The sequence below is a fragment of the Dasypus novemcinctus genome, chromosome 8, assembly GCF_030445035.2.
Source record: "Dasypus novemcinctus isolate mDasNov1 chromosome 8, mDasNov1.1.hap2, whole genome shotgun sequence".
Taxonomy (NCBI): domain Eukaryota; kingdom Metazoa; phylum Chordata; class Mammalia; order Cingulata; family Dasypodidae; genus Dasypus; species Dasypus novemcinctus.
Window position 1 is genome coordinate 110230174 of NC_080680.1, and position 25843 is coordinate 110256016.

The window sequence follows — 25843 nt, forward strand, 5'->3', positions numbered from 1 at the left end:
CTTTTTAGGAGGCACCAGAAACCTCTGGTCCCTGCTTTCCTGTGTCTCTCATTATGTTTTTCTTCTTGTGTCTCTTGCTGCATCATCTCATATCAGCTTGCCACTCCTGTCTGTTGCACCAGCTCACTGTCTTCTTTAAGAGGCACCAGGAGCCGAACCATAGACCTCCCATAGGTGAGAGCCCATTTGCATGAGCTACATCCGCTTCCCCGTTTCTATCTTAAAACCAAAAATGCTTACTTTTATCTAAATTTAATGACATGTTTTTACTGAGTACCATATATTAGGTCAGAAGAAAGTTTCAATAAGAACAGATGATGTACATCTGTTCAACCTTGTGAAATGTGTGATTCTGCTGGGGTTAGGCTGCAAAGATGATGTATTCTACGACCTTAATAAATCAATAAGAATAGATTAACAGAAACACATGGAAGTTAAAATAACATCAAAATAAAAAAAACAAATCACCCACTACAGTAATTCCTGGGTCAAAGAGGAAAATAAAACTCCACTTGTCAGTCATCTAGAAAATAATAATGACAGCAGTACACAAGACATAGCTAAAGCTATATTCAGTGGGAAACTCTATCTGTAAAAACTCTATTTAAAAAACAGAAGAAATGAGCAAAGGATTAAAGTCAAGGCACTACAAAAGGAATTGGTTGGAATAAAAGCATAAATTAATATAGCAGAAAACAAAGAGTCAAAGCATTGGCTCTCTAAAAAGCAAAATAAAATAGACGAAATGTTCTTAAGAGTAATCAAGAAGAAAAAAGGTAAAATCACCAATATGTAACATTAGAATAAAACTAAATAACATAACAGATATAGAGATTAAAATAATTGAGTAAATGCTACTTAAATATTTATGCTAATAAATTTTAAAATCTAAATGTAAATTAAAGACAATTTCTAAGAAAATGTAAATTTCTAAAACTTCTTAAGAAGAAGTATAAAACTAAATGGATGGATAACATTGGAAATGTAATGGAAAAAAATAAAATTATTATTCAAAATATAAAGTAATGGTTCCAGGCCTGAGTAAGATTAAGTAAGTACACTTGACCCTGTCTATCCCACTGAATGCAAATATAAACTCTGTACAGAAAGCAGAGAGCAGCCATTTATTTTTTTAAATATATTTTTTATTTATTTTTAGAAGATACTTAGATTACATAAAATGTTACATAAAAAAAATATAAGGGATTCCCACATGCCCCACTCCCTATACCTCCCACGTTTTCCCACATTAACAACTTCTTTCATTAGTGTGGTACATTCATTGCAATTGATGAACACATTTTGGAGCATTGCCAGTAAGCATGGATTATAGTTTACATTGTAGTTTACACCCTCTCCCACTCAATTCTGTAGGTTATGGCAGGATATATAATGGCCTGTATCCATCTTTGCAATGTCATTCAAGTCAATTCCAAGTCCTGAAAATGCCCCCATATTATACCTCTTTTTCTCTCTCCCTGACTTCAGCACCTCCAGTGGCCATTGTGTCCACATCAATGATGTAATTTCTTGCATTGCTAGAATCACAATAAATCTATAGTAGAATACCAGTAAGTTCACTCTAGTCCATATTTTATTCCCCAATCCCGAGGGTTCTGAGGTGGTGATGCCTACTCCACCACTAAATGAGAGGGGGCTTCAATCCCATATGGCTGATGGATGGGACTTTCTTGCTTGCAGTTGTAGACTCAGAGAGCAGCTATTTAAATATCTGAAACATAAATAGTGCAGGTGATTTGGGGAAGACTAGAATTCAAAGAACCCGTGAACCAGCAGTGAGTTTGTCATTTGTTTTTCCCTGGCCAGAATGCCACACAGACTAAAACCCAAAAGTAGTCATTGATGTGGACAGAGAAAGTTGCAGGAGAAGCATTCAAGTTCTGGCTCAGAGAATGGGAAAATTCCCCCTTTGTTTGTTCTTGCCGCAATCTGTTCTCTCCAACCCCCAGGAAACATTGCAGAGGCAGTGATGGCAGAGATTGCAATGGAACAGGAATTCACAAGAGCCAAAATTTTAAGAAGAACCTTACTCTCTGATCCACAGAGCTGTAAATCCAAGAGGGTGGGGCAAAACCCTGCTGTTTTATTCTCTCTCCTTGTTCTCCCAGTGGAAATTAATGGGGAAGTTGTGAGGAGAAAAGTGATTGGGAGGGAGCAGATATGGCTCAAGCAGTTGAGCAACTACCTCCCATATGGGTGGTCCTGGGTTCAGTTCCCAGTGCCTCCCAAAGGAAAAAACGAACAGACAACAAGCAGGCAGTGAGCAAAAAACAATGAGCAGACAATGAGGGCAAACATCGAGCAAACAGACGAACAAGTCATATTGTGGGGGAGTGATTGGGAACAACTGGGCTCACTCCTAAGGCACACAGGCATGGATCTGGTCCAAATCAGTATACTAAAGACTTTGAGAAAAAACTGAACTGACAATAGCAGAGTGCACACACGGGAAAACCTTAGTAGCACTGGGAAAAACTTGAGAATACGAACTAACATTGGAAATGCTGATCAAGAGGGCTGGTTGGATATTGTGACATGAAACTTGCCAGGTTAACTGCCTGGTAAAAAAAATATCAATACTTTCTGTAGGATTTAAACAAGACCCACAGTCTCATAACATGATATTCAAAATATTCAGGATACAATCCAAACTTACTGTACCAAAAATATCACAACTTGCATGAGAGAAAACAGTACTAAGTTGACATAGATGTTGAAATTATATCACAAAGACTTTAAAAGCAGCTATTACATAAATGCTCAATAAGCAATCATGACAACTCTCAAAAAATGTAAAAATAGTTTCTCAAAGAAATAGAAGATATGAGTAAGAATCAAATGAAAATTTCTGAACTGAACAATACAAAAACTACAATTTAAAACTCACTGTATAGACTCAATGGTAGATTGGAAAAGACAGAGAAAAGGGGAGTACTATCTAACTAGAATTTTAGATCCAGAAAAATTATCATTTAGGAATGAAAGTGAAATTAACACATTTTCAGATGAAAAAAAATGAGGTGTTTTTTTTTTTTTGCCAACAGACCTCTAAAAGAACTGAAAAAGGAAGTTCTTCAGATAGAAGGAAAATAATATACAGAGGAAACTTGAAACATCAGGAATGAAGGAAGCACAAAATGTTCAACATTGTTAGTCATTTAGGAAATACAACTTAAAACCATGATGAGATACCACTATGTGCCTATTAGAATAATTGAATGGTTTAATACATATAGTGAAAATACCAAGTGCTAGAGAGGATGCAGAGCAACTAGAACTCTGATACATTGCTATTGGAAATCAGAAATGGAGCAGTCTGTCTAGAAAATATCTTGGCAGTTTCATATAATATTAACCATACTCATACCATATGACCTAGGATTAATTCTACTCCTAGAAATTTGCCCTAGAGAAGTGAAAACATTTCCTCTCTCACACATACACTCACAACTTGTACATACCCTTGCAGGTAATTCAAAGGCATTATATTGAATGTAAAAAGCCAGTCTTCAAAAATTATATACTGCATGATTCTATTTATATGAATTCTCAAAAAGACAAAACTATAGTGATAGAGAACACATCAGTGGTTACCAGGGGCTGGAGCTGGGGTGAGGGAGGTATAACTCTAAAGGGGTAGCACAGGCTATTTTAAGGAGGTGTTGAAACTGTTCTGTATCCTGATTGTGGTTGTGATTAAGTGAACCTACATATGTGTTGGAATTCATGGAATTGTAATAGGCAAAATATTTGTATTATAAGATTTTAGAGTACCTACAGCTATAACTGCCACCCAAATGGGAGTGGTGGTGTTATACTTTGTCAGTAAGAAAATAAATATCTTCATAGTTCACACACTGGCGGGAGAAATAAAAGAGATAAAACCAAAATGATATGCTTTTTTGAACTTTTTTCGTAATCATCATGATTTTTGTTTAGCAGGGCACCCTCTAGTATAGTGATTAAGATCACAAAAGGAGTTTGATTCAAGCCTTGGTTGTAGCCATAATGTCTGGAAACATAGTGTCTTAGTTTGCCAATGCTGCCATCACAAATACCATAAAATGGTTTGGCTTAAAACAATAAGCATTTTTGATTTCACAGTTTCAGATGCTAGAAGTCCAAAACCAAGGTAACAGCAAGGCTATGCCTTCTCCAGGGATTCTGTGGCATTTGGGTGCTGGCTGCCAGAAGTACTCGGGGTTCCTTGGCTTTCCCATCACATGGAGATGTCCTCTCCTTTCTCTTTGTGGTTCCTGTTGACTTCCTGCTTCTCCCTAAGGCCTTCTCCTGAAGACCCACCCTGGTTCATGTCGCTATACCTTAACTGAAAATAACATCTTTAAATGGTCCTAACTACAGTGGGTTCACACCCACATGGACGTAGATTAAGATTAGGAACACATGTTGTTAAACCTACCACACATAGATAATATTATTTTATTTTTTTATAGGCTGAAAACGATGAAAGAAGGATGAATTGACTTGCAATTGCTAAGTGGATGCAAGTGGATGCCATCTCCCATAGCATCTTTGGAAAGCTAGTTCAAAAACTCAAGGACACAGGCAATGTTTTTGGCAAACCTCTCTGTGGATGACCATTTCTGAAGAGGTGAAGGAAATAGTCACTGAATATACAATGGACAGCTTGAAGAAGTCAGCTCACTGAGCATCCAAGGAACTGAGAGTGTCTTGCAGTACCAGGCAAAAGATTCTCAACACACCATGCCTTTCAACAGTTTAAGACACAGGTCCTGCAAAGCTTAACTGAGGATGATCCTGATTGTTGTTTGGATATGTGTTCATGGTGCTCCAATCTCCTGGCTAAGGACACCTGCTTTCTTGAAGACAGTATCCGTTCAGAAACCAAGCTACATAATACATGAAAGGAGTATGGAACGAATAGTACATGTGATGTTGGGACAGAAGACAATCAAGGCAACCTACTCTGGACATCAGCCACCCAACCACTAGTCAAAGGGGATGGTATGGTGTGACCTCTGGAAAGCACGTGTCTTAGGACCATTTTTCTCTGAGGCAATGGGTCAGAAGAGTTGCATTACACCTAGTATAGCGACTAGTTAATGTCCTCATTTGACAGCAAAAGGAAGGGCATCAGGAGTGTTTCAACTGGCTGGCATGCCACCCCCATTATGCCAGAGAGGGGAGGGACCATTTGGATGAACATTTCTAAAACCAGTAATGTTTTGACTGCTAGTGGGAGAAGCACTGCATGCTGACCAAATCTGAACTTGCTTAGTTACTTCATCTGGGGGCAGTTTAAGGCTCAGCTTATTTATGGAATGCAGAGATCAAACTTTCTGAGGCAACACATCACATATGCAAATACAGGAATTGATGTAAATGATGTGGTCCCCTTGTATATGTCAGTTTCCCCACCTGTAAAAATGTCATAATTGTTATATTTATTTCAGAGGGCATTTGGCAGGATTAAATGAGATAATGCACATAAAATTTATGTATTTTATAATCATTAGCTCATTTAAAAACTTTTGTATCTGCATCTAATGTTAAACCAGAATTACAGCTTTTATTTCTATGTATGGCTTTTTCATTGTTTCCAGTTGTAGGGCTTTTCCACCATGAAATCTATCTTTATTTTACTTAAAGAAACATTATAGGATGGCATATTTTCCCAGCTTTTTGTATGTGGAAGAATATCTTTGATAAATTTACAACAGAAAGAAAGCCTTATAAAATATAGTCACAAGGTGGCATCTTCTTCCCATCACCACTGTCACTATGATTCAGTTTACACTGTCATAGATTTAAAAACAAAACACTATCGCCAGCATTCATGGAAACCAAAGCTTTCCTGCCTTGCTCCCATTTACTGGGCTTGATTCTTGATATCTCAGGATGATCTTTGCCAGAGTCACTTCCTGCTCTCTCCCTCAGTCCCTCTTCCATCTTTCCCCAAACACAAATACTTCCTGTCTTTTTTCGGTGTCTGCTTTAATGTAGAAAGACGGATGCAGTGAAGTGAGGGGTAAAGAAGGTGCCCTCTTAGTGCAGGTCCCAGTGGAGAGACAGGAATTGATGTCCAGGTTCTGGCTGACCAACCTCTGGGATTCTGAATCAGGGTGCAGGTGATAAGGAAATTATAACCTAACCCACCCACCCCTCACCAACACATATTTTTCCCCCAGAAGTCTTTATTTCATAAGATGAAACCATGGTAGGTTTTCCTCGGTTCAGCTCTGTGTTGTCATTTTGGAAACTTTAGGTTGCTTCTCAAGCTTAACTTTGGATACAGTGAGTTTTTATCATTTTATCAATCAATTATTGTATTATATACTAGGATTTGTCAGCCTCAGAAATATTGACATTTGGGTTCTGATTATCCTGTCTTTGTGGGGAGTTGTCCTGTGCATTGTAGGATGTTTGCCAGCATCCCTGGTCTCTACCCACTAGATGCCAGAACCATCCCTCACAGTCATGACAACCAAAAATGTCTCCAGACGTGGCCAAATGTCCCCTGGGAGGAGAGTGGGGGGTGGCAAAATCAACCCCATTGGCAAATCACTGCTTTGGAGAGAATAATAGACCAGAGAACACTGAGAACAATGGCAAGAATGGAGCAGCCGTCTTGATGACATTCAGGCAGGACTCTCTGATATTCCCCTGCTGTCATTCTATGAGGACAATAAACGTAGGCCTGGCTTTTCAGTCCATGGTGCAGCACATGTTGATCTCATGCTCTCACCCCCGTGGCATGCATCAATTACCCAGGGAGTTTTAAAGGTGCCTAGGTCCATGGCAGATATCTCAAAAATATCATCACTCTTGTCACTGCTTTGGAAATAAGGCATTTACTATGACAGTGGCCAGATCGTGTTATTAATGTGAGCAAGAAGAGGTATATGTATTGCTAGCTCACAAGTTGAGTTTTGTAAAATTATTTTGATAACTGTATTTTATGTAATTGGGTGTTTTTATTTTTTTGTCAAGAAAGCCAAAGATTCCAAGACTGTCTGGGATGAAAAATGTAGAGAAGAATTTAATCTAATCCCCACAGCTGCTCAATTACAAACTCTTGCTAGAAGCATGCACTGCTACATAATTCACCAATGCTGCTCGTAAATATAGCAGGAGTTAAGTAAACTTGACTGTCCCAAACTAAAGATCAGAAAGTCCTTGCAGAAACTAATTAATAACTCTTTTTGATAGGAATCTTTTAAATTGTAGGACAGGCTAAGCTTCCTAGAGTTTTGTCTCTCCTTTGGTTTTTGAACTCAACTGTCTTCCCATTGTCATGTAACTCAATATGGTGATTATTTGTACAGTTCACTGGTATGTCTGGCTTGCTGCTTCCTTCGCACATGATAGGACTGCACTTTCCTACTCCCTTTGGGGTTAGACATGGCCTGTGATTTGCTTTGGCCAATGCAATTGAGCAAAAGTGATGCATCATTTTGGGGGGGGGGGGGGGGACTTTAAGAACTAGTATGCAATTCATGCTGCTTCCTTTTCCCTGCCACAGCTTCTGTGGAAACATTGGTTTAGAGGGTAGCCTCCATGGCTATGGATTTGAGTATATTAGTCAGGATTAAGTTTAGGAGAATATGACAGGAAAACTGAAAATAGAAGGGGTAAATAGGCAATCGGGGATGAGTACGGTAGCTCTGCTCATGCAGTCTACAGCACATTGCTCAGCCATCCCTAGAATGAGAACATCATTCTCATAGTCGAAGATGGCTGCTCAAGGTCTGCCTCCATATCCAGTTTCCAGGTGGAAAGATGGAACAGGGGTTGAAACAAAGAGACAGCCGATGAAAGCAGCAGTCTCTTTAAAAAAGCTTCCGAGAAGCTGCCGCACAAAACTGCATTTATATTTCATTGTCCAATTGTCTAGAACCTGGTGACATGACCACATCAAGTTGCATGGGTGGCTGGGAAATATAGACTTTATTTCATGCACCTTTGTGTCGAGGTACAATTCAGTGACACCAGTACCATTTAAAAAGAAGAGTAGAGATCTGGGGATTAACAGCTGGAGTCTGCCACAGTGAGCACGTCTCCTGTATTAGGTCAATTAGAATGGCCTGTTCCTCCAAGCACAGTAATGGGTTAAAGGATGGGTGCATGGTCTATGCCTGCTCCAATAGAGTCCTTCTCTGTGGTGGTGGTTGAAGGTGATGATGATGATACTTTGAACTTGAGCTTGTGAAGCAGAATCTTTCTCAGATCATAAGTCTGATGGCAGAGACTGAATCGCACATTTCAAGAGAAACAGAAGGGAATGAAAACTTGAAGACTGAAGGTAGTCTTGACTTCCTTTTCCAAGCCTTTTAAAATCAGTTCCACCCCTACCCTTTCCCCAGTTTAGTTACAGGAGCCAAGAAATCCTTTGTTTAAATGAGAGCTTGAGTACCTGTCCCTTGTAACAAACTGAGTATTGGGACAATCGCCTATCTCCCTGGGTTTTTGTGGGAAACACATGAGGTAGTTCGTACTAGCTGCCATGGTACCCAGCAACTGAAATGTTACCTCTTAAGGCCCTGAAATGTTAGCTCTTAACGATATGTTTCAAATACTATAGAGTAGATTAAATTTGGCAAATCTTTCTTTTCTTAAATCTGAGCTCAAATGAGATTTTGCTCACTCCCCGGAGGATTTGGATTCTTTCTCCTTGCTTGCCCTTCTCTGTTCTTATAACTGTCTTACTGCTTTGTAATTTTTTTAAAAACAGAATTCTTTTTTCTTTTTAAGATTTATTTTATTTTTTAAATTTCTCCCCCCCCCCCCCCCGCCCCACCTTGCAGTTGTCTGCTTTCTGTGTCCATTCACTGTATGTTCTTCTGTGACCTCTTCTATCCTTATCAGCAGCATTGGGAATCTGTGTCTCTTTTTGCTGCATCATCTTGCTGTGTCAGCTCTCCGTGTGTGCGGTGCCATTCCTGGGCAGGCTGCACTTTCTTTCGCTCAGTGTGGCTCTCCTTACAGGGCACACTCCTTGCATGTTGGGCTCTCCTACGCAGGGGGCACCCTTGTGTGGCAAGGCATTCACTCCTTGCGGGCATCAGCACTGTGCATGGGCCTGCTCCACACTGGTCAAGGAGGCCCGGGGTTTGAACCACAGACATCCCTTGTGATAGGCGGACGCCCTAACCACTGGGCCAAGTCCACTTCCCTTACTGTTTTGTAATTGTTTGCAATTTCTAGAGGATATTTTTTTAATTTCTAGAGGATTGAAACTGAGTCTTATCTTTAAATCCTCAGTACCTAACATACTTCTTGGCACAAAGTATATTCTCAATAAATATGTACAGAAAAATAAAAATTTGGAGACCATTCAAGACAGTGGCAATAAGAGCATCTAGCCTTTATTGAGTCCACATTATGTTTTAGGCACTATCTTAAGAACTTTACTTTTTTAATGACTTAATTTCACAAGTCTTAATATGTTATTATTATTACTCCATTTATATATGAGCAAACTGAAGTCAAGGTCATACAAGTAGTAAATGGGGGAGCCAAGGTTTTATCCTAGGCAAACTGACTCCAGGGCCCTAACATTTTACCTAATACATTGTGCCTCTCATTTAAGACATTCCATTAAATACAGATGAAGTTAAATCATCAGACATTAGAAACACAGGAAACTTTGAGATCATTGAATTCCATCATGAAATCAATGCAGAAACTGGAGTCAAGGTTTGCAAGTGACTTATTTCAGGTGATTTATGTAACTAGAACACAAGACACCTAGCTTCTGGTGGAAATCTTTTACCCAGGAACCCTGCCTCTCTTGCAAAGCCTCCTTCTTTGCACCTGCACCACCCCTTTTGGGATCTTGCTTTGGAAAAACCATGCCAAGGTGGCTACCTGTATTTCAAAGTACCTATATGCCAAGTGCCTTTCCCAGCCAGGGAAACAGATATCTGTGGACCTCCCCTCTGGCAACAGACTACAAGCACATGAAAAGGGACAGGGGGAAAGGGCGCCCTTGTCATTCCTCAGATTGCAGCACAAACTTGACCCCCCCAAGGCTCAGTTTGCCGTGAGCCCTCCTTCAAAGCCCTTAGCACGGTCAGCTCTAATTATAGATTTACTGGTGTGACTATTCGGTTATTGGTTACCCTGTTAAGTCCTTATCGATTTTTTTATTCCTCCTTATGTTCCCGGGGTCTGGTATAGATCTTGGCACATAAGGGAGGCTCAAAACATGTGGCTGAATGAACAATGAACAAATGGCTGAACACATAAAGGTAGGAATGAAGCACCATGACAAGTCATCCTTGTGTTTTGGCAGATGCAACCCCTATATGGTCGAGGGGGTCCTCAAGAGTCTGCACACACACACACACACAACTGACACACACCATTGATCAGAAATTCCCACCAGTCAAGTCAAATAAGCATCTATTTAGTGAGGGGTTTGGGGCACCGAATTGGGAGGGGGGTGGGGGGGGGCAGGCGCAAAGAGACACAAAAGGTGAGCAAGCAGTTTTAGAAGGATGCTTTCCACTCCCTGGCCAGCCCGCGTGTGTGTTTTCGTCTACAAAGTGTTTCCAATTACTGTGGCACTCTCGGTATCTGGATTCATCTCCAGTGAATTCCTCTGCAGCCCCTGCCAGACATATGGGATCAATCAGGTCTTCGGCGCTGGTGCGCTCGCTGCGGGAATGTCGACAGCCTGACAGACGCGCGGTTCTGGTGTCCTGGAATCTCCGAGTCTTTGGCTTGATCCCGTGAGGAGAACGAGAGGGGGAGGAGAGAGATAGAGGCCGAGATAGAGAAAGGAGACCAGAGTGGGGGGGGGGGGGGGGGGGAGAGAGACAGAGGAGGGAGAGAGGGAACGGAGGGCGGCAGAAGATTTTTTCTTGACTGCCCCCTTTCCTTCAAACATTTTATAGGCTTGAGGGAGAAAGAGGAGGAGGAGAGGGGGAAGGAGAAAAGACGAGAGCGAGAGAGGGGCAGAGAGCGCGCGCGGTGCCCTCCGGAGCCCCCGAGCTGCCGGAGGAGTCCGGATCGCAGCCCCAGTGTCAGATGAAAGGGCTCTGAGGCCCGCGGCCGCCGCCCGGGGACCCGCCGCCCGCCGCCCGCCCGCAGCCGCCCGCGCGTCTTCTCTCCACGCCGGGGCCGCCGCCGGCGCTCGGGCGGCCGCTCCGTCCCCAGCGCGATGTGGCCGCGCCTGGCCTTTTGTTGCTGGGGTCTGGCGCTCGTTTCGGGCTGGACGACCTTTCAGCAGATGGCTCCGTCGCGCAATTTCAGCTTCCGCCTCTTCCCGGAGGCCGCGACCGGGGGCCCCGGACGGCTGCCCGCGCCGCCCGAGCCCGACGGGGACGCCCCGGAGAGCAAAGTGGAGCGGCTGGGCCACGCGTTCCGGCGGCGCGTGCGGCGGCTGCGGGAGCTCAGCGAGCGCCTGGAGCTCGTCTTCCTGGTGGACGAGTCGTCCAGCGTGGGCCAAGCCAACTTCCTCAGCGAGCTCAAGTTCGTCCGCAAGCTGCTGTCCGACTTCCCGGTGGTGCCCACGGCCACGCGCGTGGCCATCGTGACCTTCTCGTCCAAGAACAACGTGGTGCCGCGCGTCGATTACATCTCAGCCAGCCGCGCGCACCAGCACAAGTGCGCGCTGCTCAGTCGCGAGATCCCGGCCATCACCTACCGCGGCGGCGGCACCTACACCAAGGGCGCCTTCCAGCAAGCCGCGGTAAGGCGCCCGCCCCCCGGGGCCCGGGCCACCGGCCCTTGCCCACCCACCTCTTCCCGACCCGCTCCAGCCACGGGTTCATCTCCCCATCCCCAAAATGTCATACCCGTCCTCCTATTGTTGTGGGGTTCCAATAGGATAATGGATTTTAAACGCTCAGTGAGATGTCAGGCTCCATTAAGGGGTCTGCTTTGAGGACCCTGTTAGGAGGGGTCCATAAAACACTTCCCACACCCATTCTTCTAAGAATGAACCGTGTCCGAGGTGGAACAGGTGGGTATGTTTTGCAAAGTGTATCTAAGGTAGCCTGTAGAGTGACCTGAATATTTCCCCCACTTTTTCTTTAAACTTTATTTTACTTTCTCAATAGAAGGTGCATATCCTCGTTATCCTACTTTTACTCTGAATTCTTTATAAGATTGTTAGCATCTGGAAGAGAGTCAGCTTTAGATGATGCACTGTTACAAAATTTAACTCTTTTTCTCATTACTGAGTAATCCATTTTCAGTTGGAGAAATGTGGACCATATAGAGCTGACACATAGCAGGAAGCCAATACATATTTGTGGAATGGAGGAAAAAAAGAACCTTAAGCCCCTCACCCTTTAAAAGTCACTATTTACATGTTGTTGGGCATTTATCCAGTACGCACAGCGGTACATGCTTTTAACCAAATTGGTATCTTGCTCTTTTGTAGCCTACATGTTTTACTTTTATATCAGGATGAAATGTTCTGCATTAGCTGCATACTGTTACATTGCATGCAAATACTATAATTTATTTTACCAATTACTGGCTTTGGGCTTTTAGATTCTTTAACTCAGTAATAGTGGGCAGAAATATTTGTGGAGCCCACTGATTTCTTCCTTAGGATTAAAGGATCTGAATATTTGAAAACTTCTTGATACACATTGCTTAGTTCTCACCAGCAAAGTATCAGAGCAGTGAGTATGCCACCTGCTTACCAATATTATGTACTATTAATATTTTGCCAATTTGATACATGAATAGAGGTATATTTTTAACTATTTCAGTTTTTGGATTTTTATAGAAAATGGGCATTTTCTGATACACTTACTGGGCATTTGTATGTTTTCTTTTGATAATTCCTTGGTCATAATTTGTGCCCAGTTTGTAATTAGGGTACATGTTTGTTTTTCTTAATGATTTGTAAAAGCTCTTTATATAGTAAAGATGGTAACCCTTTTTCATATGTGCTGCACATGCTTTTCCAGTTCACTTGTCTTTGTTTTTGTTTATAGCAATGTTTATAGATGGATGAACTTAATTTTTATGTATTCAAATCTACCTAAATTTGTCCTTAAGATTCTGTATTTGCTTATATGCTTAGAATGGTCTTCTCATTTCCCAAATTGGATAAAAAGTTTTCCTTTAAAATCTGGAATTTATTTTGTTGCAGGGTATAATGAAGACATCTAACTTTTTTTTTTTTTTAACAGTTAATCACTTGCCCCAGCACCATTTGCTTAACAGCCATCTGTTTTAGTTTGCCAAAGGGCTGCCCATGCAAACTACCAAAAATAGGGTTGGCTTTTATAAAGGGGTTTTTATTTGGGGGTAGAAGTTTACAGTTCCAAGGCTGTAAAATATCCCAAATTAAGGCACCATCAGAGGTGCTTTCTCACCAAAGTCAGCTGCCACGTGTTGAAGCAATGTGGCTGCTGCGTTCTGCCGAGGTTTGAGTTCAGCTGAGGGCAACTAGGCATAGGGCTTGTTCTTTCCAGGCCTTCCATATCAGTCTCAGCTGTTCTGCTTTCTTCCTGAGCTGTAAGCTATCAGGCACATAGCAGGGCTCGTCTCCTCCTAAGCTGCTCCATCGGCCCAGGCTCTTGGGGATTTGTGCTTAAGCAATCCTCTCATCCTCCCTTAATGGCAGGAGTAAACACGGCGGCTTTCTTTTCCTGTGTCTGTTTCATTCTACGTCTCCCTTTACTCAGACTCAGCAAGGAGGCAAAGACTCAACCTGAGTCATGCCTCACTGAAAATATTTTCCTTGTAACTACATTATAACATTTGGGTGCCTGTGCTCCTTGACTTTATGCAGCTGTCTAGATAATAGGAATGTTTTCATATAGGTACATATATCATGCATTAATAATGTTTGCCATAAAAAGGATCATGTTGTACATTCCCTTTTGCAGACTTTCTTTTCCACCATCTTTTGCAGTCTTCATTCGTGATAGGAAATACACTTCTACTTCATCTTTTTTTCATGGTGACACAGTATTCCACTGTAAAATGTGCATTCATTTTATTATGCAAACACCTATTATTCAATAGGCTGTTGTAAACAACACTGTGTGGCTAAATCTTTGTCCATATTTCTAGTCATGTTCTCAATACAAATTCTTGATGGTGGCATTATTGGATCAAAAGTATGCATATTTTTTTAAGGCCATTGAAACCAACTTGCCAAGTTGCTCTCCAGAAAATTGGTCCCAAGTTGCAGCCTGATCAACAAGGCTAGTATCACTTAAACAATTCCCCCCAACTTTGTATGTGGAAAATGGAGTCCCACTTTGAATTGTATTTTCTTATTAATGAGGCTGAACATTTTCCATGTTTTCTGGCCATAGATAGACCTTTTTTTTTGAATACTCATTAAAATATTCGGAAATTATGACTCATGCTTTATTTGGGGTCATTCTTTTTCTTATTGAGCTGCAAATACTCTAAAATCTTAATGATGGTAACCCTCAGATGCCAAGTATGTGGCAAATACTTTTTCCCAGTTTTCCATTTTCCTTTTAAATTTGTTTATGGTAAGAGCATCTATCATCTTATCATTCTATTAGATTAATTATTCTTTTTATTTGTATTTTTTCCCTTTGCTTATGAAGTTATAAAGGCTTTTGCATTTAAAGTATTGACTAGTGAAGGATCCTCTTTGTTCATTGAAGCAGTTGCACCAGGGTTCAGTTTTGGAGATCCAGTTCTCTAGGGTCTGGCCTCCACTCCAAGTTCCCATGAGGTCCCTTTGGCTGCCTTATTCCTGATACACAGGAAAGACTCTCACTGAGTCAGAGAAAACCTGCCATATGCCAACTCTCTGTTTGGTTTGGCCAGGCTTGCCCTGGGGCCTTGGCATACTGTTGATCCAAAAGAGTGAAATGGGTAATGAGTCAAGTATACCCTGCTCGCCTCAAGACCTGCTTTTGTCTTCAGCTTTCCCCTTCCAGATACTACAGCCCGCCTTGCAAAGAGGAATTGCCAAGAAGGTTCCCAGTGTCCTTCTTCAGTCTGCATCTGTTTGTACTCTAGTGTGCAGGGATTTCTCAAAAGTTAGTGTTAACTGAACTTGCCCTTGATTTTATTTGTTTTTTTCATTTTGGCTGGGAGTTGGGAAGGTGCAGGAGAGGGTCAACTGAAGAGGTCATTGGGGCAGCTCAGGCAGGGTGAAGTTCTCTTGCAAAATAGGGGAAAAGGTGTAGAAGTTGTCCAAGGGAGTCACTTTGGGAACCCCTGCAGACCAGGAGAGTGCTGCACATATTGTCCAGGAGAGACTGGGGTGGACAGATGGAGAGACCAAACAGAAAACCATGAGTTCATAACCCCAAGGCTAGGAACACTACTCATCCTCCACCTCTCCAAAGGGAACAGCCTTGGTAAGATCTGTGGCTGAGCAGAGGAGAAAAGACAGATTCCTCCTTGAAAAAAGGGAGGGTGCAGCACAGGACTGAGTGAGGTTTCTCTTCGGCAAATATAACTACCATAACTTGCTGATTCAGAAGAGCTAGTGCAGAGTCCTGGCCCACATGGTGAGCTGGCCCAAGTGGAGTGCTGGCCCTTGTGTCAAGCTGGCCTGAGTGGAGAGCTGGTGCAGCAAAGATGATGCAACAAAAAGAAACACAAAGGAGAGACAATAAGAGATGCAGCAGACCAGGTAGCTGAGGTGGCACAACACATTGAGCACCTCTTTCCCACTCTGGAAGGTGCCAGGATCAGTTCCCAGTGCCACCTAAAGAGAAAACAAGCTGACACAGAAGAATGCACAGTGAATGGACACAGAGAGCAGACAATGGGGGAGGGTAAATAAATCTTTTAAAAAAAATACATTAGAGGCATATAACAGTGGATTTGAAGTGTTAGAAGAATGAATAAGTGAATTCAAAGACAGAATATTTGAACTCGAAAAGATAGGAAAACAGACATAGAAAAGAATGCAAAAAATTGAACAGGGTCACAGGGAACTGAATGACAACACAAAATGCACTATAGGCATCCCAGAAGGAGAAGAAAATGAAAAAGGGGTAGAAAGAATATTTAAGGAAATAATGATTGAAAATTTTTCAACCTTTATGAAAGACATGAATATCAATATTCAAGAAGGACAATGTACCCCAAACAGACTAAATCCTAATATAGCTGCTCCGAGATATCTACTACTCATATTGTCAAAGGTCAAAGCTAAAGAGAGGATTTTGAGAACAGTAAGAGAAAAGCAGTGTCTTAGTAAGGCTAAGTGCTGATCTCTCATCAGAGGGAAGAAGGCAGTGATATAGTATATTTAAAGTGCTGAAAGAGAAAAACCTCTAGCCAAGAATTATATCTTGCAAAACTTCAGAAATAAAGGCAAGATTAAAATCTTTACAGACAAAAACTGAGAGAGTATGTTACCAAGAGACTGAATCTACAAGAGATATTAAAGGCTTTGTTACAACCCAGAAGGAAAAGACAAGGGTGAGAGCCCTGGTGAATGTAGAAATGAACAACATAAATAAAAGAAACTGAAAGGGCTAAAAACAATAGTAAGATATGACAACAGAAAGCCAAGGGATAAAATGAACAAAGTAACACTTTTACAGTAGTAACTCTGAACATTAATGGATTGAGCTCCCCAATTAAAAGACATAGACTGATAGAATGGAAAAAAAAACAAACAAAACACAAACCATCTATTTGTTGTTTATAAGAGGCTCACCTTAGACACTAAGGGCATAATCAGGCTGAAAGGGAAAGGTTAGAAAAAGCTATTCCACACTCATAGCGATTTTAAAAAAAGAACAGGTGTAGAGATACTAATATTGAATAAAATAGATTTTAAATCAAAACTGTTAGATGAAGAAAATTACTATGTATTAATGAAAGGGACAATTCTAGAAGAAGTAATATTTATGCACCTACCTAGATGTCACAAAATTCATGAGACACACATTGGCAAAACTGAAGGGAGAAATACATTTCTCTAGAGTAATAGTTGGAGACTTAAACACTCCACTCTTGGCATTAGATAGAACATCTGGACAGAGAATAAATAAGGCAACTGAGGGCTTGAATAATATGATAAATAAACTAGATCTAATAGATATTTATAGCACAGTCTATACATTCTTCTCAAGTGCTCATGGATCTTTCTCCAGGATAGAAAAGGGTCAGCTGGACTCAGTCCCTGTCTACCCTGGAAACCTATATGTATTAATTGTAATATTTCTAAGCCTCTGATGAGCATTCTTAAGTACAATTAAAATATGTTTAAAGAAAATTAATAGAAGATGACCAAGGTTTAGAAAAGCCCATTAATAAAGGCTTGGATATTAATTTTTGCATAGAGACCACCCAAGCATGTTTCATCACTAAATTTGTTTGAAAATGGTAAGCTGTATAGTTTGGGTATTGATATAAAATGTATGTGTCTTAGCAAAGAAATGAGGCAATTCATTGGATTCCCAAGTCTGTGCAGAATGTTGATACTTCTACTGATTATGATCTAGAATTTCTGTAAAATTGATAATCACATGGAAATTTTGAGATTATTAAATAATTTTCTAGAAAAAATTAGTTTTCTAAACCTTTTCCATTTGAAACACAGACACAAACACAGGTAGACAGATACACAAACATATCAGCACATACATGGATACACACAAATTCACAAGCACACAGCCACCCCTCACAATTCAGAGGGCTTATACCTCTTACATAAAATCTGAGATGTAGACTTTCCTTAACCAATGTGCAATTTGTTGTTATCCTTTAGCACATATGACTGATTAAACAAAAAGGATAATAGTATTGCTTCATTTTTGTATTTTCATGTTAGAATAGTGCAACTCAGTGGGGGAGTCTGTGTGCAGACACTCACTGTTATCATACATTGTTTGATTGGACAGCATTGCAGTGTAGACATTTTCTCTTCAGACAACACCTCTTATCACTCATCAAAGACTGCAAAGACTGAAACTGAATTCTGTGGTTAGTACAGATCTTTCCAGAGACACAGTCAATAGCCAGGGGAAAAGGTTTAGTACCTTGAACTTAATTTCATTAAAAAACTTTTACAAAATTAACAGAAAACCCTCCAGCTTTTCCTTTCCAGGGAATGCTTTCTTCATAACAACATCTTTCTTATTGCACTTTCTCCCCTCTGTGTCTTTCTGAATTGCCTTTCAGTGGGCCCTGCTGTGAATGCAAGGCTTTCTGTCTCCCAAGCATTTCATGTCAAAATAAAGATCTGAACCCCTCATTCCCACTTCACTCTCGCTAAATATCTGTTAAACAAACAAAGCATGAAGCTTCCTTTGGAAAAAAAACCTCTGCTTTCCTCATTATCCCAGAGTTCCAGAAATATGATCCTCTGGTGGGGAATGTGCTGTCTTGCCAAAAATCCAAGCTTTAGATGACCAGAAGAGTGAGACTGGGTAGGCAGAAGCTCTTCCTTGCTCTGGAGAAAGAAGCATCATCAGTTAAGTTTTACACTGGTACACTTGCACACCTTTCCCTCCAGAGAAATCGCTCAACCTCATAGGAAAAGAGTACCAGCTTTTACTCCTTCTAATAAGACCTGAAGATATAGGAGATGCCACTAGATTAAAACCCTAATGAGGGAATGGATGGAGCTCAGTGGTTGAGTGCCTTCTTCCCAAGTACAAGGTCCTGGGTTCAATCCCTGGTACTTCCTAAAAAACAAACAATAAAAAAAAAAACCCACTAATGAGTAAAATTAGGGCCGGTTGGGGTTTTTTATATAATAGATCGATATAACCTTGTGTGTTTCTGGTACCCCAGATGCTAAAGAAATAAGAAAAGTCTGGGTTCTTCTTCCCTCTAGGAAGGGATGGGGGACTCATACATCCTGCAGTGGATTCACTTGTTCCAAGACTCAGAGCATTACTTTGATGTCAAGAATTTCTCACTCTTGCAAAAACTAAGATTCCTTTTCAACACTGGAATGACATATTTTCAAAGGTACATCAGGAACTGTTCTCTCTCTTGTGCTTCTTAAAGTTTTAAACAATTCTCATAATGTCATTAGTCTTCTATAGGAATCTCTTTTGTAATTCCATAAGAACTTTGGCAGTATAAAGAGAATGAAGGGATGAATGATTAATGAGTGAGTGATCTTTAGTACATAAAATAGATCCAGACCTCATGTATATTTCTTATGTTAAAAGAGATCCTAAAAGTCCTAATTTGGAAAGAGAGGGCAACTAATTCTCAAATGTGAACTCAAATTTCTTAATCCTGCATTTGCAAATATTTTATTTACTGATATTGTTATTCCCAGCATATATTATACTCTGGTACATAGTAAGAATGTAGTACAACGACTGCTACTATTAAAGACACGCTAGCATTATTGGCTGCCGGTATTATATTATGTTTGGTTCCAATGCATCATGACAGTGCTTGGTCAAAATCCACGAACGCTTAGAAACAGACGGAGAACAGACTCTGTTCTGCCCTATGTCACTGTTACAGTCAAAGAGTAGGAAAAATCTTCCCAAACATACTAGTTATACAGATGTCCTAGAGGGGATTTCTCTTAAGGTGCCTTGAACTAGAATTAGTATATGTATTTATTCTTGACTAGCTATACCTTTAATTTGTAAAGTATTTTTGTAATTTACAAAGGACTTTTATATTAATTTTGACTCTATTTTACAGAAAAGGCAACAAATACTAGAAGAGGTTAGGTAGCTAAGTACTAACCACAAAGCCAAAGGCAGAGTTCAGTCTAGTTTTCTGATTTGTCATCTTTTCTTTCTCCTCCTTATCCCACTGTGTTCCTCACCAACAATTTATGTGTTACCCTTATATGTTGAGTTGTGTCAAGAGCCAGCAATCCCATTCTTGGGTACATAGCCAAAAGAATTAAGAGAATACAGGGGCTTGAAAGATACTTGTACACCAATGTTCATAGCAGCATTATTCACAGTACTCAAAAGGTGGAAACAACTCAAGTGCTCATCAACAGATGCATGTATAAATAAGTGCAGTATATAAGTATATAATACAATGAAACATTATTCATTGCATTATATAATAATGCTGTAAAAAGTAATGAAGTTCTGATACATACTACAACATGGATAAACAAGAAAACATCATGTTGAATGAAATAAGCCAGACTCAAAAGGAAGCATACCGTATGATCTCACTTATATGAATTATCTAGAATAATCAGAGACAGAAAGTAGATTACAGGTTACCAGGGGCTAGGGGTTCAGGGGGAGTGGGGAGTTATTGCTTCGTTGGTGCAGAGTTTCCATTTGAGGTGATGAAAAAGTTTGAGTAATGGATCTTGGTGATGGTGGCACAATATTGTTAATATAATTAAAACCACTGAATTGTGCATTTGAAAGTGGTTAAAATAGAAATTTATATAGTTGTATATGTTACTATTTTAAAAGTTAAAAAAAAAACAATTAGGGAGCAGTAGGGGAGTCCATTTCAAGGGCTGCAAAGTGGTCTGTGGGAGCGGACGTGTCACAAGTGATTGTGCGCCTATCTCCCATATGGGAGGTTCCCGATTTGGTTCCCGGTGCCTTCTAAAAACAAACACACAAAAAACAAACAACAAGCAAAAGAAATGAGAAAACCAACTCAGGGGTGTCAATGTGGCTCCATGGTTGAGCGCCAGCTTCCCACACATGAAGTTTCAGGTTCAATCCCCAGCCTGGTACCTATAAAAATTTTTTTAAAAAAGTGATCTGTAAGATGTGAAGCCAAAGCAGTCCAGCCCAGAGAACAAAAACCAGGACTTTGGGGCCATCTTCAACCTATGGGTTTATTTCAGTTAGCTCTCAAACTATCATTTTTTATTTGATCAGACATTTTAAAAACAGGAGACAGCATGGTTTACTCTTGAAAAATCAGATTATATGGCAATTCTGGGTGTGCATTCTCTTAGTTTATCAGAGTTCCCACCTGGCACATGTTGGAATTTCATAGTTTATCGTTTTTGGCATGGCCTGGGGTGGTATAGCCCTTTCTAGTTTTTCCTCTGAGTTTCTTTTTTTTTTATCTTGTGAATTAGTTAGAAATAAGTTGGCTGGATGTGATAGAAAAAAATTGAAAGTACCACTGATTTAAGCATTATTTATTTCTCTCTCAAATTAAATCTTGAGAAACAACCTAGGGTTACTATGGCAGTTCTGTAAGGTCATCAGGATCCAGAGTCCCACTTTTCAACTCTCTGCTCCATCTTCAGGTTGCCTCTGGGTCTAAGATGGTTGTTGGAGGTCCTACCATCACTTGCTCATTCCAGACCTCAGGAAGGAGGAAAAGGTGAAGATAGTCACATTTTCTTGAAGGAAACTGTGGAAATCCACACAATACTTTAACATAGATCTCACTGGGGAAACCATAGTCTCATGTTCACCCTTAGTTGTACAGGGCTTTGATGCTGAGAAGGAGGGAGAAGTTAGATGCTGACGGGGTAACAGGCCATATTCATTATACCACTGTGTCAGGAAGAACATGTGTCTAGCCAGGAAAGTGATGGGAAAGCCCACATTACCATTTCTTCCTTAAGTGGCACTGGCCTGGTCCAACTCAAGATAGAAGAGTCAGACTTCCCTAACTAAAAATATCTTAGTCCTTGGGCTAGATTATATATGTTTGGGTAAAAACTATCAAATTTCCTGGGAAGTCCATTTAAATTTTGGCAATAGAAACGTCTTATGTTCGTTTCCCAGAAGCTAGAAACTTCTAAATAATATGGCCTTCATTCACAAATAACATTAAAGAGAGAGCAATGGGGGAAATGATGGTCAAAACCATCTACTGCAAAATATTTTAAGCTTTCTTATTACTTTAGTAACTATGAATTAGCCTTTCTCAAGAAACAAGGTTTTGACTTGGCCTTCCTGGAATAAGCTGTCAGGTTAAGATGCTGGTACATTAAAAAGGAATTTCCTGCTATGTTTTGTCTTTGCCTCTCCCATAGATTTTTAAGACTGCTTTCTAAATCTCCCCAGTCCATATGAAGAAATGAATTTCTGGCATAGAGTCCGCTTATATACAATAACCTGTTCTGATTTGGAGGCCAAATGCGGATAGGAAAAATTCTGAGAGTTGTTGTAATACATGAATGCTATTACAATGCTTCACTTGAAATGAATGGTAGTCAGAAAATAAAATCTGCAAAACATTGGTAGGTGTGTTCTCTTTACCATGGTCGTGAAGATTTTTAAAGTATTACCCTTCTTTGTTACCTACCTTTCTCATGGGGTTATACTAGAAGTTAATGTTTTATCTTTGTCAAGAGGTAAGCAATCAAGATTTTTTTCAGATTCAAAGCGTATGTTTCTTTTATACCTACATTGTATGTAAAAACTGTAAACCTGAGAATAGATTCTACTTACTCCCTATGTTGGAATATTGATAGCTACTTTGTTTCATATATGAATAGATATAATTTGAAATTAAGGGAAAATTAAGTTCCTACAAGATTAAGAGAAACATTTTTAAAGGCAGTTCTTAGCAGGACTGATTATATGATTGACTTCTTTTACTAAGTAAACAGTACTAAATTGGACATTTTACAGTTTGTTACTATTAAAGTATATAAAATATATTTGATGTATATGAGATTGATGCATTATTTTCTTAATTTTTATTGAAATACTCTTTCTACCCTCACCTGTTAAATGCCTATCCTGCAGGGCCAAATTATAGTATATAGTGTTCACTAATGTAAATGTAAGGGTGTTGTTTTTTTTTTTTTAATTCAAAGATAGTATATAAAATGTGCATGTAAGCAGTTTTTTTCAGATGTGATCCTTCTTAAATTTTCACTGTTTCTACCTATAAACTTACAAGCATTAGTCTCTATCATTATTTCCTTACGTCTGTCAGAGAAATGGTCCCTACCATTGGCCAAGGTAGAACTTCCATCAAGTATTTCCCCTTCTTTCTTTTATCTTCAAGATCTTCCTCTTAACAGACTATGTTCTCTTTACATAGTGAGTTCTCAGTCCAAGTCTATGTATTTTTTAATTGGCAGCATGTTTCCAAAAGCAGTATGGTAAATTGTCAGTATGCTTTCAGAGCCTTAAAAGTATAAATAAATCTTTAAGTAATTACAAATCAAGGAACTTCTCAAAATAAAATAATCTGAGATAGACACAAAGACCTCTGTAAAGGGATTTTCATCCCAGCATTACTTGGAATAGAAAAAGTTGGGAGCAATAGGGCTCTGGTTTGGGAAGACCCAATATATTATACCTTTCTTCACCTCTCCTGCATCCTAAATAAATCAAATTATGATACCACAGAGAAAACAAATGGAGAATCAAACTTTCCCTCTTCTCCTGAGAGTGGAGATGGTGGCTTAGGCACACAGATTTTAATATTGAATTTCTAAACTAGGTAGACTTGCATCCCCAGGAACAGGCAGGGCTGGGCAAATGGAGAGCCTCCCTTTGTGAAACTCAGAGGTGCTCCCCCTGGGCGGCCGGAGGCCAAAGTGAAAGTGAGAGGGAGGGGCTGAGGGGATGCAGTGGGCCCAGGACGGTAGCTCTGATGAGTGATGTTCCACATACAAGCTGGAAGTGGCAACCACAAAGTCTGAACTGCTCACAAAGAGTTTAATAAAATAATGACATAGCCACACTGTATCATAGTAAAATTATGTTTTTCCAGACCATTTACTGTCATAGTCATGGCATAGTAAATTGCCTGAATGTCATATTAAGTGAAGGGCCAATTAGTATTAAAAACTCTGTGTGTATAAACCCTCAATATATAAATATAGTTCCAACTTGATGAAATACATGCATTCATAAAAAGACTGCCAAGAAAATTTCCAAAATATTATTAGTAGTTTGTCTACAGATAGTATATTTTAAAAATATATACATTTCTTCTATATTTATGAACTTAGTTATAAAGAACATGCATTACTGTCTAGGAAGTGAAATATTATCATCTAGCTGGGCACAGGTGATTGAAGACATGCCTTTGGGGCATCTGGAGGCAGAACCTCATTTGGTTGGTCCCACATGTAAGTTCTTTTGAAGTCTTGGTTTTCAGCTTAAATATTCATGAGAACTTTGCATTCTCTTCCACAGTGCAGGTCTACTTTAAAGGATAAAATAAGTTATTAGCTCATTATAAGGGAAATTGAAATGAAACAATCCTAGTTGTTTTTTGTTGAACGGCAAAAATGAGTCCATCTGGATCTGAAAATTGTGTCAGCCTGGAAAGTTCTGATCCTATCTATGGCTATCATTTCTAATGCCAGCAGCTACTCCATCTTCTCCTAGGGTCAGTTGGGATTTTGAGAGTCCAAATTCACATGCAGCTCTGCAGAAAGGTGACAGCAGTTGTTCGACTACTTGGTGAGCTATGTCAGGGGAGATGTAAACAGATAGCCAAAGAGTGATCTGGGTGCTGGGTGCTGAGGCTGCAGATGAGGGAAACAGATGCCGCCATCACCTGACTGAGAAGTCAGGAAAACATGGCTCGCCTTTGGTTTATCCTCCCCAGATGGGGGCACTGACCCATAGCTCTGTCAGTCTCGTTTGCTCTCCTTGGTAATGCTAGCCAAAGAACCTTTTCAGGAAAGAAAGAGGTTTTATAAAAACGCTAATTTTATCACATATAAATGAAATGATTTTCTCCAGGGACCCACTTCGCACAATTAATTCTCCTCCTCTAGCGCTACAGCTTCATTTTTGTTATGATTTCTATCCTATGCAGGAAAAGGCCTTCTGTTTACTTGCTGTTGTTGAAGGAGAGAGTCCGGGCACATTCGAGTTTGCTGTTAAACAATGTATTTTGATAGGGGCCTCTTTTTCAGCTTGGCTCACTCAATTTTGACTTGCACCAATTTAGTTATATCTGTAAAATATGGCTTCATCAACTTTAATCCTTTTTTGTAGGCCTCAGCTTTTCAGGTGACTCTGAAATTACTTTGAAAGAAATTGAAACAATTTTTAGTTCCTTGTTTGTGTTTTTCACAGAACAGTTTCTCTTAGGATTTCCCTCATTTTAGACATATTTTTCCATCAATATATGCATGCTTGGTTTTTAAATGGTGCTCTAAAAGTGATGATTTCGGGCAGTTATTGTTCAAATTTTTAGTTCCTTGTTTGTGTTTTTCACAGAACAGTTCCTCTCAGGATTTCTCTCATTTTAGACATATTTTTCCATCAATATATGCATGCTTGGCTTTTAAATGTTGCTCTAAAAGTGATGATTTTGGACAGTTATTGTTTGATTTTCCCAGCAATAAAGATACGAAAGTTTAGACTCTTTATGTCTAATCAGGGTAGTAAAGTCCATGTTTTAAATAAGCATCTGCCACAGGATGCTATGTGGGACTTCCTTCTATTGTCACAGATTTGGTACCAGGCAGGGCCCATGGCTCAAACTAAAGAGTACTGAATGTTTCACATTATAAAGAAAGCCACCAATTTTTGAGAACGGCATACTCCTTCAGAGTTCATGAATACTGTGCTGACGAAATCAATCACCCCTGTCCCTGGACCCTACTCCAGTTTATCCACGCAGAGACCTGGAAACCAAGCAAGAAACAGAGAGACAAACAGAGCTGGGATTTGGTTCTTTGGCTTAGGATGAGAGCAGTGTTCATACTTAACAGTAAATCTCTCCTCTCCTTCTTGCAGTACATTCCCCTTCCAGGATCCAAGCAAAGAGGAGACTTCTGTATAGCAGCTGGAAATTTACTTGGGCCAAAGCCTAAATTTGCCCCTGTGCCTATTTAATGAAGAAGAAGCAAGCCAGAGACAGGGCCAATGTCTTTGTTTTGGTTCTGCCAGAAGCAGAACTTACGATGAGGATTCTAGTGCAAATAGTTTATTTGGATACTATAGTGGGGTCATGAGACAAGGAAAGGAAGGCAGCCAATAGCAGCAACGAAGAAAGGTAACCGGTGCTC

The 25843-nt window shown here is 40.1% G+C and overlaps 1 protein-coding gene across 1 annotated transcript in view; it reads left to right on the plus strand.

The window, feature by feature from the left end:
• The first annotated feature begins 10657 nt into the window (after positions 1 to 10657).
• Positions 10658 to 25843, plus strand: part of SVEP1 (sushi, von Willebrand factor type A, EGF and pentraxin domain containing 1) — a 220901-nt gene continuing 205715 nt past the window's right edge. The window contains exon 1 of the mRNA XM_058302548.1: positions 10658 to 11698. Coding sequence (XP_058158531.1) covers positions 11168 to 11698 — 531 coding nt within the window. The 5' untranslated portion in view covers positions 10658 to 11167. The remainder of the gene's footprint in view (positions 11699 to 25843) is intronic.